This window comes from Lissotriton vulgaris, chromosome 5, assembly GCF_964263255.1.
Source record: "Lissotriton vulgaris chromosome 5, aLisVul1.2, whole genome shotgun sequence".
NCBI lineage: Eukaryota > Metazoa > Chordata > Amphibia > Caudata > Salamandridae > Lissotriton > Lissotriton vulgaris.
In genome coordinates, this window is record NC_141693.1 from 107440336 (window position 1) to 107456717 (window position 16382).

The window sequence follows — 16382 nt, forward strand, 5'->3', positions numbered from 1 at the left end:
CACATCCACCGCCACATCCACCGCCACATCCACCGCCACATCCACCGCCACATCCACCACCACCGCCACATCCACCACTGCCACATGCACCGCCACATCCACCGCCACATCCACCGCCACAGCCACATCCACCGCCACATCCACCGCCACATCCACCGCCACATCCACCGCCACCATATCCACCACATCCACATCCACCACCACATCATCCACCGCCACCACATCCAACACCACCACATCCACCAGATCCACATCCACCACATCTATGTGTGTGTGGCTCTGTGTGTGTGTGTGTGTGTGTGTGTGTGTGTGTGTGTGTGTGTGTGTGTGTGTGTGTGTGTGTGTGTGTGTGTGTGTGTGTGTGTGTGTGTGTGTGTGGTTGCAAATGCAATAGGTCTCACATTTGCAAGAGATTAAGCTATTGGCATTATAAATGACAATGCCATTTATTTATCTGTTTTCAAAACAAACACATACATAAAAAAAATTGTCATTTACAATGCCAATAGCTCTAACTTTTGCAAAGGCGTGACCGTTGCATTGTAAATGCTTGTTTCTCTCTATTCACTCCTAGCTTGCAAAAGGAGCAGCCATTAAATAGAGCTGTAGCCACCTTGTAGTTTTACACAAGGGTGGACCGTTCTTTCTTATTAGGGTTCTAGTTCTTTTTTACTCACTTCATTTGGTCCTGAATAAGCGCCAGGGATCGTTCTCACCATTTAGACGCGCAAAACACGTTGACCGAAAGTTCCGGAGGCACATTATGCCCTACCAGTAACACACGACCTACGGGTTTTTTAACCTGGCTAGTGAACTTATGTACTCAACTAAATTCTCTCTGGTATCCCTTAGCTATTTTTATCATTCACTAACTCACCCTTCTTTCAGAACCATATATCTTACACCCTCACTCATCATACAGCAGTACCAATAAAAATATCTCCGCTAAAGTGACCCTTCGGGGGACCCGTAGGGCATTGCAGCGCTGGGCCGACGAGGAGCAATGCCCGATGAAGAAGCATGTGTGGATGTGTGAGGGCGTCAAGAGACAAGACTTGCGCTTGCCTCTAGTCTGTGGGGTTTGGACCTAGGTTTCTCTTGTTCCCACTTCTTTTATCTTTCTCTTTGATGTGGATAACTATTGCGCCCAGACTTGGAACAGTTACCCTTTGTTAGAATTGAGATGAACGAACTATATCAAGGCTTGGAAACCCAAAGGACTAGGGTTCATGTACGAACTATATCAAGGCTGTCCTCTGAGTACAAAACAATTCCTTAACATCCACTCATCTCATTGTATGGCACATTCACCACTCAGTGGGAGGGGATGAGTACATGAACCCTAGTCCTTTGGGTTTCCAAGGGTCCCTCTTTTTTTGATAAAGCAATTGAGATGAACATAGGGAGCACGGGAACTGGAACACACCTAGCTCCTAGTTATTGTTATTGTTGTTATTGTTATGTGTACTTGTAAAGCGCAACATTCATCCTACCAGGATATCACGGCGCTGCAATATTGAGCAGTACAACCATGGGCAATTACCCGGGCTTATTGATTATTCTGATATGGGGAATAATGCAGTTTTTCGGTTTTTCTTAAAGATGGGGTAGGAGTCCGTGAGTCGGAGGTTGATGGGCAGATCATTCCAACATTTGGCAGCAATGTGTGAAAAAGCACGTCCGCCCATCCTGGATAGCTTGATCCGTGTGGTGGCTGCTTTGGCTGAGGCTTGTGAGCGTAAGTTCCGTGCTGGAGCATAGAACTTAGTCCCGCCTCTTTCTTGTTACTTAGAGGACCGACACTGCATGCAAAAGCAAATTATATTAAGCATTAGCAGCATAAGCAACTAGGATCGTAAACTCACTCCTGGCACTTGCTTCTTTGCAGAGAGCCGAGGCGACAAGCTGCAATTCTGTAAACATGCCTCAGGTAGCCGCAATGACTTGGACAGACTCAAACTCGGCTGCATTGCCAGACATGATACATTCATTCTCAGGTCTGGTGAGCTCTGGGCTACAGCTGCACTGTGCAAACTCAGATGCCCTGCTGTAATTGCAGCCAGCAGTAGCCAAAAAGTATTCTCATAAACTTCAACTGCCGCACACTCCTGCTGGGGGAGGCAGGACCGACCGCTGTGTGTATCTGATAACTCATGTCCTGACCACACCGTCTCGGTAGTAGCCATTGGGCATGGACTATGACGTCATTTGTAACAGTAATGCTGTGACACACGGTATCGGGTGAATAGGCAATGAATTATCAGAGTTACATTGTAGCAGCAGCTAGAGCTGCGAGCAGCTGAGCAAGGCGCCAAGGATGCCTAACTGCGCACTGCCACTCCAGCTGAATTTCAGTCAGAAATGGTGCTAATGGTGCATTAGCAGCGCTCCCGCTTTGACAGCTGAGAAGGCATTATAATGTATGACTTTGCATTTCAGTGCGGTGATGCGGACCACCACGCTGAAATGTGTTAGTCTAACGGCTGATGCGTGGTACTTGGCAGGGCTGACAATGTTTCACAGGAAAGAGATAGCGGCTCCATTTTTGTGTGCCATATCTGCAGTATGTAGAGCACACTTGGCTGCAACACCACACATTTGGATGCACTTAGCTTGGGTGCGTCGTGCAAGGCCCAGCTAAGAAATAGGATTTCCCAAGTGAGGCTTAACAAATGCAACAAAAATATGCTTTGTCCTCCAAATTGGTCTGTTTACATGTAATGTGTGTAATGATCTTTCTGAATCTCACAGGTTGTGGAAAGAAACTTTTTAAGTCAATAGTTTGATTAACATGGATTGGGGAGAGTAAATTAGGCAGAAAATGAGGATTTGTCCTTAGCACACACCATGCTTAGTGGAGCTGAGTTAAAGGCTCCTCTCCACAGTCAGGACTTGCAATTCACTGAAGTCCAATGCTGAATTGCCTGCACTTCTAATGATGGAGGTCTTGATCTTCTTCCTTCCTGTTTAATTAAATAGTACATGGTGGTTGTATTGTCCATCTGTACAAGAACTCTGTGCATAGAGCTGGAAGGAATGCTCAGAGAGCTAAATAAAATGCTCTGAACTAGAATACATTGATGTGGTATAGTTGATGTTTGTGAGACCACTGACCTAGTATTGTAAGATCATTAATACATGCTCCTCATCCAATGGATGCAATAGGAAGAACTTCATGAATGGAACTCCTTTGAGTATATTCTGCTTGTTGAGCCATCACTGAAGGTACTGTTCAGCTTGTTGAGTCAAAGTTATCCGGTCTTCCTGATCACCGTGATGTTGTGATCATTGGTTTTCCAAGCATTGCTGTAGTGGTCTCATGTCGAGGCATGCACTAGGAATTGGGAAAATGCAAGCTAACAGGCCATGGAGCCCAGGAGAAAGGAAACTTGTATCATTGTTGCATGTAGTAAACAGTGAAATTTCTGAGAAACAGTATACACTCTGTTCTCCAGAGGAAGACCTTCTCCAGTGATGGTACTGAGAGGTGTTCCTACGTAATCCAGAACTTTAACTGGAGAAGTGGTTGGTTTTTCAAGATTCACACAAATACCTAGTCAGTCTAACAATGCAAAAGTTAAGTCAAAATTCTTTCGTACCAGACATGCAGTATGAGCTTGTATCAGCAAATGTCCAAGTATGAGTTGTTGAAAATGTTTTTGCACAGGTATGCAGAGACTACTGTCTTGCACTTGGAGAACTAGATTGTTGGTGCTAATTTGAGGTTTAACTGGAGTACATTGTATTGCTAGTGAGTTCTGCCAAAAAGGAAGGAGAGAAATTTCCTATGCTTTTTCTCTACTGGAATGTGAAAATCTGCATCCTGAATATCCACAGCCTTAAAATGATATGTGGATAGTTCTGATGCAGTGCTAGCATACTGAATTTCTCGTTTTTTTAATGTGTTTTTGTCTTGCTACAGATGTAGAATGGGTCTGGATTCTTGCTTAGGGCCTTTCTTGAGCAGCAAAAATATCTTGAATAGATACCATTCTTTTTGTGTGATAGAGGAATCAGTTCTATTGCTTTTGTTTGGAGTATTGTTCTTTCTGGCCGAAGATGAAGTAGCTGAAGTGGTGGTGTTTTTTTCAGTGGATCTGTAGGTAGTGGAGACTTGTACTGGGATGTAGTAGCCTCTCTAGATGATCATTAAGACGCATTTGTTGGTTGTAATCCCCTTCCAATTTTTCAGGTTTTTTTATACACTCCCTCCCACCTGAGTGGCAAGCAGAGTAGATGGAGTGTTCTGCTCACTGTTTATTTTTGTTGTGGGATTGTGATTTTCCTGGAGTGGAATTTCTATAGGAGTGGTGCTGTTGCTATTTTCTGCTACAGATAGGTCTCTGAGGATATTGGCGGAGGTGATGATGCATTTGCTGCCTCTGGATCTGAAGTAGTGGGACCACTAGGGGAGAGAAACCTCTGCCGCTGACATGGTCTGGTGTCTCTATGTCAGAACTGTGGATGATAAAAAATGCTTCTCTTCCTCTAGGTCAACATCCTTTCCATTTCTCCGTCAGCATGAGGCCCAAAGAGTACAGGGCCGGAGTAACAAGTTACTTGCCTTCAGTAACGCCTTATCTGGCAGACTATCTAGCTGCAGATACCTTGCCATTGAATTATCCTCAGGCGTCAGACTGGATCCGGAACTTGAGCAGCACCTCCTGAACGCACATAGGTGGTGTCGTTCAGCTCCACTTGGTGTGGTCCGCACCGAAAGTGACATGCATGGTGCCTATATAAGCACCACCCCAGAATGCGAAAAGTTAGTGACGTCCGCAACTATCCACGCCAGATGCGCAGAGCCACAAAAGAGACTGACCACTGGTGTGTAAAACTAGGGCACTAAAAGGGGAAAGCCTGGTCCTGAGAAATCAGTTTGCAGAGCAGGAAGGATGGGTGGGTCGGTAAGATGGAGTCTCTACCAGATAAGGCGTTACCGAAGGTAAGTAACTTGTCCGTCTGATAGAGACTTCTAACCGCAGAGTCCTTACCTTAGAATAGACACCCAAGCAATACCTACCCGGATGTAAGTCTCTGGACCACTGTAACATAAGGAAGTCCAGCAGTATCAAACGGGCAAAATGTCCATCCATACAGACAGACCCAACTGTGCAGCCAGTAATGTTTGGTAAACGTGTGCAAGGAAGCCCAGGTTGCCAACTGGCTGATGTCCAGGACCGGAACTCCGCTAGCAAATGCAGTAGCACCCACTTTAGCTCTGCTCCGGGCCAAGGCCAGCACTCCCCCCAGCAGTTCCGCCTCACCAGGACTCTCCCCAGCTGCTCTGCCACCAGCTGTGCAGGGTTCGAGTCAGCTACCCGCACCACATGCCAGGCCCGCCCAGCTGCCTCCTGGTAACCCCACTACCTTTGCTGCTTAGCCTCTGGTGCCTGAATTTACTTAACTGTACTTGTGGTGCTTATTATGTTATTCTTCTTTTTCCCCACTTGTCTGCCCTTTGCGCACTCATTTCCCGCTGCTGCTGACCCTGCGGCTCCGACCCCCGCTCCAGCCACTCCTGCCTCCCTGCCTCTGCCCCTTCCCCTTGTCTAAGGCAAGCCCGTCTGCGCCTGGACCGCACCCAGCGCCAGAACCCCTGGCCCCCGCGAACACCACCATGCCCGTCTCCGCTAGGACTCCAGCAGCCTCCACGCACTCAACGCCGGACGATCACGCACCTGCTGCCTGGCGAAGCGCACCCAAGGCCCCTTCTCCTGCCGGAAATGCAGCTGCACCAGCATCCGGCCCCCCAACCCACTGACCGGGATAGATCCCAACTACCTTCTCCTCGACACCCGCTCCGCCCGCAAACACGCAGTTGAACTCTGGGACCATCTTGACTCAACCTCCCCAGACGTCCCCTTCCTGACGGAGACCTGGCTGAACCCCTCCTCGGCACCCGACATCGCCAAAGCCATCCCGGAAGGCTACAAGATCACCCCCCGGGACTGCACCAATGGAGTAGGAAGAGGAATCGCCATCGTCCATAGGAACACTTTCCGAGTCTCGACCAACACAGGCAACCCCCTTAGCACTGCCGAACACCTGCACTTCCAGATCCACACCGATCTCAACACCATCCTCAGAGGAACTCTCATCTACAGGTCCCCCGGACCCCGACCACAGTTCAGTGACTTTATCGCCGACGTCATCAGCACACACGCCCTCGCCTCTGGACTACATCCTCCTCAGGGACCTGAACTTCCACCTCAAGAACAACAACAACACTAACTCCACCACCCTGATCGACAACCTCGCCAACCTCAGACTCAGACAACTCGTCACAACACCCACCCACTCCGCCGGCCACACGCTTGACCCCAACTTCTCCGCAAGCGCCCACGTTTCCTTCCACCACACCACTGAACCCCACTGGATCGACCATTACTGCATCCACTTCATCTTCCAGAAACCCACCATGCACCACCGCACCCAACAGATCCCTCGCCGCTGCTGGAGCAAAGTCATCGAAGACCAGCTAACCACCACCCTCGCCCGTAGCCCCCGTCAACCCAACCGACCCAGATACCGCCACCGCCGCCTGCAACCTCAGACAGTGGTTCGACTGAGCCAACACCCTCGCTCCGGTCAAGAAACCCTCCAACCGTCATACCAGCAAGAAAGCCAGCTGGTTCACTGAAGATCTCACGTCCTCCAAGAAAACCTGCCGAAAGCTTGAGAAGAACTGGCACCGCGAGCGAACAGCGGACAGCTACACAGCCCACAAGAACGCCACCCGCAGACACCATCAGCTCATCAGAGCCGCCAAAAGGGCCTCCTTCAAAGACCGCCTAGACAACAATGCACACAACAGCAAAGAGCTCTTCAACATCGTGAAGGAACCCTCCCACCCCAGCTCCAATGACATCCCACCTTCACAAGACCTGTGCGATGCACTTGCCATCGCAAGATCACATGGGACCCTGAATTTGGAGGGGGACCTGAAAGATACCATGCACCCTGACGTGGATAGGGATGCAGCCTCCCCCTCCCCCTGGACCAGAGAACCCATAAATCTATCCCATAGCAGGAGCTATGGGATTGATGGATCTTTGGTGGTGCCACAACCCCACCCTGAGACACTTCACGCACATCTCCGCAGCCCACGGCAGAGGATCCCGTCTTGATTATATTTTCACACACACACACGTATCGGGGGACTTTTCGGGAGGGGGGGGTACCATAAGGCACACAGACTATTGGATCATTAGCCAGTAGAGGTTCAGCTGTGTGGACCTAGGCAAAATTGGTCTCTCCCACCGAGGCTAGACCCCTTCCTGTGTAGAGACCAGGAATTTAGGGACATGTTTTAAGAGAGTACTGATCAGTACTTTGCCGAGAATGTGGGCTCGGTATGTTCCGATTGTATCCTCTGGGAGGCGTATAAGGTGGTGGCCAGGGATTTTGTGCAGGCGACAAGTGGCGCCAAGCACAAAGATAAACGCGCTCAATGTGAAGCTTTGGAGCGTGAGATATTGGCTCTTGAGATGACAATGGGCACCAAACCTGGAGGGGAAACCGGTGGTAAACACTTATTCAAGCTCAAGCAAAAAGAGCTTAAAGATCTAGAGGAAAACACTGCTCGTACACATGCGCTAGCCACACAGAGAAAGGTCTACGCCTTGGGAGACAAGGCTTACAAACTAATCGCCTGGCTCAAAAATAAGGACAGGAGTCGTAACTGGGTCTCTGCAATCAGAACTGAGCACGGCTCAAAGGGTGGTACGGGCACAGAATTCGCGGATATCTTTGCTGACTATTATGGGAATAAATATCAATCACAGACCACGAGGGTAGGCAGAGTCCTATGAGTTACTCAAAGATATGGCTTTGCAGGCACTCGAGAACGAGGACAGAGTGCCGTCGGACTTTACCGTAGAGGAAGTAGGAAATGACATACGTTATTTGCATAGGGCTGGGACCACACTGGAATGGCATGGTAAGCAAAAAAAAGATGGACTTAGGCCCAGATCTCTGTACTGGGGTGAATGTATGACATTGTTCTGCATTCTTGCCATCAATCGTTCTTTCTGCATTTGTCAACTAGAGTGGGACGGGTATGCCAAGACGTGGGTCCCGTGCTCTCCACGCCACTCGAGTTCAGTTATCCTGGATGATGAGGGCTGAAAGCCCGAAACCAGTCCCTAGGATGCTTGTTTCCAGGCCAGGGAGGACCTGGCCTGGCAGTTCGGGCTGGACTCTGCCCATTGGGCGCAGGGTCAAGACTGATTTGCATATGGCTGGGTCTAAACTGAAATGGCATGGTGAGCAAAAAAACAATGGATTTAGGCCCAGATCTCTGTACTAGGGTGAATGTATGACATTATTCTGCATTCTGTCCATCAATTGTTCTTTTTGCATACGCGACTTGCAATCCAGGAAAGCGGGAGGCCCAAATGAACTCCCCACTGAAATGTACAAGTGTGTGGTGAGTAAATTAGTGCTGCATATGCTTAATATGTTCTTGGTGCAAGGGACGAAGGGCTACTCCTCGAGGATATGAAGATGGCGACCATTGTAATCATCCTGAAAAAAGGTAAACCTCATGACCTCTGTAGCTCCTACAGACCTATCTCTCTTTTAAACTTTGAAGCCAAGGTTATTGCAACTCGATTGAGCTCGGTTATGTAATCCCTCATTCACCGAGAACAATTCGGCTTTATGCCACATAGGAGTACCAGGCTTAACTTACAATGCCTTTACTGCATTATGCAGATTACACAAAGCAACCGGGATGCGCCTGCTGCCCTATTGTCACTCGACGCCAAGATGGCATTTGACAGCATCGAATGGACGTACTTGTTCACTGTCCTAGATAGAATCAACAACAATGGATACGCCTCTTATACGCCATCCCAATGACGCGAGTTCGAGTCAATGGGAATATATCCTGAGCCATTAGGCTGCATCGGGGCACGAGGCAGGGCTGCCGCTGTCACCAATGCTGTTCGCGTTAGTACTGAAATCGTTAGCGGTATGGATACTGAGGGATCCATTGGTCAGAGGAATCTATCTCGGGGGAAGGTGAGAAAAGCGCATATCGCTATATGTTGACGAAGTCCTACTGTATGCCCACAGACCACGACAAAAATTCCACCGGCTTATCCACATCATACAGTCATTCAGAACATACTCTGGATACTCTGTTAATTAGGACAAATCCCTAGTGTTTTCGTTAGCGGAGTAGCTTCCTCCCTTGACATCTGTGTGCTCTGAGCTGGTGAGGACAGATGTTTAAATATTTGGGCATATGGATAACACACTCGGAGAATGAGTTCATGCGCTTAAATATACAGCAACAACTAGATAGTCTTGGGGATGATACTACTCATTGGAGAAGACTACGTGTGTCCCTGGCGGGCAGAGCAGTTCTCTCAAAATGATGGCCCTCCATCGACTGCTGTTTGTGGTTCAAAACACACCATTTCAGATATTGGAGACATTCTTCCGCTCTGTTGAATCCAAATAGCGTACGTTACAGTGTGTGGGGGGAGAGGGGGTGGCAGCACCAGCATTGCGCTTAAGAAACTCCAGCGAGGAATATATGATGGGGGCTTGGACGCACCTAACAGTCAATATTACTGGGCTTCCCAACTCGTTAACATTAATGGTTCAGCCTTTTCCCCAGTGGAGGAACCAGCGTACAGAGTGGACCGGCTAGCAATGATCAATGGAAACTATTGGGCGGAGCTGTAGCGGAGACAAAGAAGTAATCCACTCCTTCCGGTACACGCCCGCACAGTTATCAAAGTATGGCACCAGGTGAACAAAGTGACCGGGTGGGAAGCTAAGCTCACAGAACAGACCCCTTTATGGGATGGGGACTGTTTGGGCGAACTGACACGACTTAAGGGCTTTCGGAGATGGAGCCTTATCGGGATCGATTTATTGGGGGATGTTTGGAAGAGAGGAATAATGATAGATTTTGACACCTTGAGGGAGGAGTTCCAAATGCAAATGGGGGGGGGGAGAGTTCTCCGATACAGACAACTTAGACACGCACTTCAAACGTCATTTAAAGGAGGGCACTCTGATACCGGAGTATTCGCCACTCGAGGACCGCCCTCTTCTAGATCCCATGATCGACAAAGCCATATCTCTCACGTATAAGAAGCTCGTGAATAACTCCCTAGACTACTTAGGCACTCCACGAAAGGCCTGGGAGTCGGACGTGGGCCTACTCGAGGATGATGACTGGGCCAAAGCTTTATAGAGCCCTAGAGAAATAGCCATTCAGGCACACTTTAGGCTTGTCCAGCTCCGCATTCTTCACAGATCATATGCCTCTTAAATGGTTCATGTACGCATGGGTAAAAGTACGACTGATGAGTGTGTTAGGGGATGTGGTAAGTCTGGGTCCTTCTTTCACATCTTGTGGTCCTGCCCCCAAATCCAAAGATACTGAGAGGGTATAACCAGAGTGATGGCAGAGGTGGTGGAACAGTGTGTCCCACTAGAACCGAGGTGGCATATCCTGGGAGTCACTGGAGATACGACCTGGCCGCAATGGGCTAAAACCTGGTTGGCCTTGGCAGGCAGGGTTGGCCAAGAGAAACATCGCTCAGGCATGGAGCGCAGCGACGACCCCCACACTGGAAGCCTGGAAAAAAGATTTGGATTGGTGCCAGGGTGTGGAACGGGTGATATACCAGAGTTGGGGCTGCTCACGTAAAGGTGAAAAGAGGGGGCATGGGTGCAATATAGAAGCCAGTGGGCAATGCCACAGGAGGGTGCGCTAGCTATTGCCAAGGGATGAGATGTTCCTATATCCATAGATTGTACGGATAATACCAGCTAGTAAGTATCAAAGATATTCGCCATGTTCGGGGAGGCCTGTAGCAATGTTTATCCTGTACTGCTAACATGTAATTGATGATGATCTAAAGCTTGTTTTTATGTTCAACAAAAAGAATTAAAAAAAAAAAGTAGTCAGAGTGATGGTTTGGCCTACGTGAAATGGGGTGACCACTTTCAGAAAAACGAAAGCCCTCTTACGAAGCACCAGTTTGTTTGGGTAGATGTTCACGTAAGGAGGCTTGGACAATAAGGCCTGAAGCTCACTGACCCTTGAGGCAGATATCGCCACCAGGAAGGCGGTCTTGATGGTAAGAAGCCTGAGAGGACAGTTGAATAAGGGCTCAAACAGAGCACACATCAGGACCACATCAAGGTACCTCTGAGACCTAATGAAGGAAGGAGGAGGAAACATGGGTTCTGACTGCCTCGGAGTTGGCAGCAAGGATCCAGTATGGCCCAAAAGGTACACTGAAGGGAGCTAGCCACCCAAATATGAGGTGTTCAACTGGCCGGGCATAACTCCGGCTCCCAGAAACTCAGGGAAGCTTTAAGCCAGCACATGCGCAGGCTCAACCACAGAACCAGGCCTCGCAGGATGCCCACTCATCTCGTCGACCGATAGAAGTCAAAGCATGCTTCAATTACTTGTTTTTCTAGTGTCAGAACTTACCCGAATGACCCAACTACTTTGAATGCAACAAACTCCTTGGACTAAGTGATCGCTCACGGGATCATCGCAGCATCGCATGTCAAGCTGCCAGGAGCTTGAGGGATTGCTCCCTCAAGGCCTTTATGTGCATGTCGAAGTAATCATTGCAGGCCTTCGGGTTGTGGTTGGCCTCGAGGAACCAGAGGCATACAAAGTGTGGGTCCATCACCGGCATTGAGTAGGAACAGGCGCAGTAGGGCTTGAAGCCAGCTTTCTTGAATGACATAACTTGCCACACCAGGAGGACAAACCTCAAAACACTGAAAAAAGTAGTAAAAAATTGACTAGGGGTAGCTCTTCCCGGATTTGAGCTAACTGGCGCGGAAAGAAAAGACCTTTGAGCTTAAGTGGCGCCTAAATACGCACCGCGCATGTCCCTCTCGGCGCGGATGATGCCACACGGAGCTAAAAAGTGCACAGTACTGCTCAAGAAAAATTTCCAGATTCAGTCAGACACCTGGGGATAGCTCTAAGGCAAGGAATCTGCGGCTGTAAAGCCTCTATCCGATAACAGTACTTTCATTATTTTTAATTCTGCAGCTGGCTTCAGTGATGTTAGACGCAGCCATGATGCTCACCTTACAGCTATGCCATGGCAGAAAGTAGTCACTGCTAAGTCTGCTGTGTCGATGGCTGCACTTATGACCTGGTTAGAGACAAATTAGCCCTCATGTAAAACTTGAAGTGTTGTCTTCTATCTCTTGGTAGATAGTCCACGAAAGTGAGCAAGGATTCCCATAGTGGTTTGTCTTACCTGCCAAGAAGAGCAGACAGGGGTGTAGCTTGGTCAGTAAGACTGGGGGTGGGGGGGGTGGGGGGGAGGTGAGCTTCAGATTTCCCAGCAATCACACGGGATAAAAAAGATTATACGAGTAGCAAAGCAGAAAGGGGGCCTTAAGGAGCAGAAGGAAGGGAGAGGAGTGTGGCTTGTGAGGGCTACTTATAACTCAATATTTTATAAATTAACAGAGACAAAAGTGTGCGTGCGTGTTTTTGTCTGCATGTGTACATAAAATCCCAAGTGAAATCTGACAAACACCTCACCATACCCGACTAAGCACCTGTACACAACTATTTACTACAGGATACATTTATTGGCGGGGGGGGGGGGACACACGACATAACACCATAAACACCCCCCCTGAAGTTACACCCTGACCGCAGAGTCACTTGCCGATTTGAGGGCTACTGCACCATAGACCTCCCTTCCCACAGCATCCATCTTCTTGCTTTCTCTCTCTGGAAGTACAAATGCCAATGCCAATGGATGCTTCTTACATCCCGTAGTGACTATAAGAGTCCGGATTTGGTTCCTGGTGCAGGAATACAGGATCTTATGGGGCTGGCTTGTATTTCTTGAGGAGACATGGAACAGACGATTTTAAAGTTGCTGGAGTTAAACATTTCTGTTCCGCAAACTCTGTGAAGCTTGTACCCAGTAGAAGTATCGGTTTAGAGAGGCTTGGGGTTCTAATTTTTTCATTATAACTCATACAGTCGAATGGGGCACCTCTATTCGTAGGTTACTGTACCTCTGACAAGGACATCCTGAATAGAAAGAATGTAATCTACTAGGGGATGACCTTAATGGAGAGGCCGGAGGCAACATAGGTGTGTATGATGAGTCCGGTGTATATTCTCTTGATGTACATGGTGGGGAGGACCGTGTTTACTGTCTGGAGTACATGATGAACGAGGTGTTGGTGGGTCCGATAGTCTTGATACTATTGGAACTTCTTGTGGCACCAGTAACTCAGGCATTGTTGAAACAGCAGAAGAGTACGCAGCTGTGTAGGCTGTTATAATGGTCTTCTTCAGGAATGGAAACTCTTGGTCTTAGTGGTACAATAGGTTCACCCAAAGAAATGACTGCATCAGAATGAGCTGAGGACAGTGCGTGAATGGAGACCATAGAGTGTTTCTACGCTGATCATCGATGTGGATCTTAGGTTGACTCTGGTGTCATGGACACCATGAAGAGCATTGCTGTTAAGTGCCAACGTCTAGGAAAAGTCATTGTTGAAGGTCAGTGATGTAATGATGTCATGACTAGCCCTGTTGACAGCGTTTTAACTGTTGCTCACGAAGGAGGTGGTGTTGACATTGACTGAGTGGTTGTCAATAAAATAGGTACCATGAATTTGGGGAACAGTACCTGGGTTGTCGTCGATAAAGACAGAAATGCAGAGATTCTTGACAGCAAACACGCAGACATCGACCACTGCTCTCAACATGAGCATCTGGAGCAATGGTGCAATGGTGGTGATGAATCCGGTGTTTTCTCTCCCTGGATCTATCTCTCTGGGTGTCCTTTTTAAGAGAGGGACTTGGCACATTCGAGTAAGCCCTGTGTCTTTTCTTCCATTTCGTCATTTCCTCTTCTGCTCTCCATTGTTCTAGTTTGCTTCTCAGGTATATTCCTTCTATGTCCTTAAGTGCCATTTGTGCCATTTTTTGACAATAAGGACAGAGGCAGACCAGCCATAGTTAATGGGGATTAGAAGCAGCCTTCTTTTCCCCACAGGAAGGACACAAGAAGTGAAGGCATAATGAAGAGAAGAAAATTCATCAAAAACGTTTAAACACAGGGAATTTCTTGCAGTCTTGAAAAGACATGAATGAATTCTCAGAAAAAAATAGGTTGAAGAGCTCTTATGTGTCCAGTCAGCATGAGCTGAAAAAAAAAAGGTTGTGGCAAACTGGCAGTACAGTGAATGCTTGGTTTAAGCTGCTGGCTTCCTTAAAGCTACAGTGTTTGCTGAGGACAAATGGTGAACTTTTGACCCGATAGCAGCATTTCCATTAGTATTTTCATCACAGAGCACTTTTTTTAAGTTGCTGGACTAAATAGCACATTTCTACCCTTAAGTGCTGCAATGTGGTTAATGTTATTATTTACAATTCTGTTCCTGCAGAAATATGCATTTAAAGCTGGCCTGTCAAAGACTTATGGAGATGCCAACAAACTGTTCAACTCTGGGGTGTCTACCACAGATGTCAGCAGATATATACATATGTGTTTATATGTCTTGGGGTCCCTGCACGCAGGCGGAACTATTCTAGGTTTAGGACCATCAGTGAGAATCCTACAATGCAGAAACTCCTAATCCCATCCAAATCAGTATTAGAAGGCCTCCTGCCTTAGGACCTATGTAAATTCCTCCGGACAAGTGGTGGACATAGGATCTTAACTTTAATATATTGTTTTGCAAGTTAAATGAATCAAATGCTGTTTAAGAGTATCCGCACTGGAGCTAGTGTAATAAACAGTACCAACTAGCTAAAAAGTTTGGTGATATTACTGTAAAGTAAGATTTGTCTGTAGTGGCTATTCTAAAAGAGACAACCTCTGGCGTGCGCACAAACACAATTACACACTCAGACTAGTACTTACAACAGTAAACAAACCCTGGTAAAGGCAACAAGTCTATCCTTCACTATTCATGTGATACACAAAAGCAGGGACGGAGGGGAAAATAGAAAAAAACTGCAGGAACTACTTGCAGTATATAACCATCTGCAATAGGCAGCATCCCTGTAGTGATGATATTAGTAGTCGCAAAGACAGCCAAAGCTGTCAGTAGCCAGATGCTAAAAGTTCCTTTGAATAAAGTCGAAATTGATAAGAGATATACCAAACTTGAAAAAAATGGACACACTGAAAATATAAAACATTTTAAACAGCATTCTTTAAAGTTTAGAAAAACACTCTAGATATGAGGGTTTAAGAAATTCACACAAAATCAAGCATAACTGAAAAAGATTTAGGGCAGAAAGCCGGATTAACTTACACAGCATCAGATTCTTCGGGGTGCAGGTAATACTTGCTGCAAGCTTCTGGCGCAACATGAACAGGGGACTGTGCAACTTCTGGAAGAGATGTACCTGCAGGGCTGGCCATGAAACTTCTCTTAGTGGCATTTGAGATGGGGATCGGAGGCCGACTGCTTTTTTGATGCAACACTGTCTTAGCTGTAAAATTATTAGGTAACAATTTAGGTAAATGTTACTCAAATTAGCAACAACAATGTATATAATAGGAGGTTATGTCATTGCATGGAACAAATTAAAAAGCAGAAAATAATTACAATGTCTTTAGTATAATGACGTGACTTATTTTAACTGGGCTGAATCATGTTTTTCATGCTTCCTTTAATGTTGTACTTTTTGTCACATCTATGTGCTGCAATACAAGTCATCCTCAGCTCATTTAATGGCACTATTTACCAACCTCGAAATAATGAAAGGCTAAGTTAGCCTGTCAGAAAGGGCAATCTGTAGTCAATGCCCCGTTTAACTCAGTTTCCGTTTTAAGACAGAGGAGTAGAGGGTGTATTTTAATAGTATCCTCCAGATACGGGAGAGCCAATTTCTTTAGAACAATTGTAGCTGTGCTTTTAGGAACGGATATCAGTCTATTAGCTAGGCTATTCTCAATCATTTGTAGGCTATGATAATCCGTATAGTCAAATATAACAATCACAATTTGCTGCTGCTCAGGTGCATTTACTTGAGTAAAACATGCACCTTTCTTTAATTGATTTATTACCCAATTTAGTTGCAAATCAAACTACACCTTCAACATTCTTTCTCATGGCTGGCTCTTTTTGGATGTTAAGGTGCCTCTATTTTCCTAGGCGACCATACAGCTCACCAAACAGGAAAACGTATCAACTTTAGGTATTATTGCACCATTTATCACACATTTACAGGGTTTCGTGATTTCCTTCACACACACACGCCATAATAAAAGTTTTAGTAATATTAACTTTCAAATGCAAATCTTCCATGTAGAGGATGAAGGGATCCAGCAACTTCGGTAAGCCCAAACGTGTTCTGGCAAAAAGAACAATACCGTCCACATACGGTAGAG

General features: G+C 47.0%; 1 protein-coding gene across 2 annotated transcripts in view; it reads right to left on the bottom strand.

Annotated features, from left to right (window-relative positions):
* Positions 1-16382, bottom strand: part of CAMSAP1 (calmodulin regulated spectrin associated protein 1) — a 542816-nt gene that overhangs the window by 109188 nt on the left and 417246 nt on the right. For both annotated transcript variants that reach the window (XM_086921001.1, XM_086921000.1), the window contains one exon: positions 15301-15481. In XM_086921001.1, the coding sequence (XP_086777127.1) occupies positions 15301-15481 (181 nt within the window). The remainder of the gene's footprint in view (positions 1-15300; positions 15482-16382) is intronic.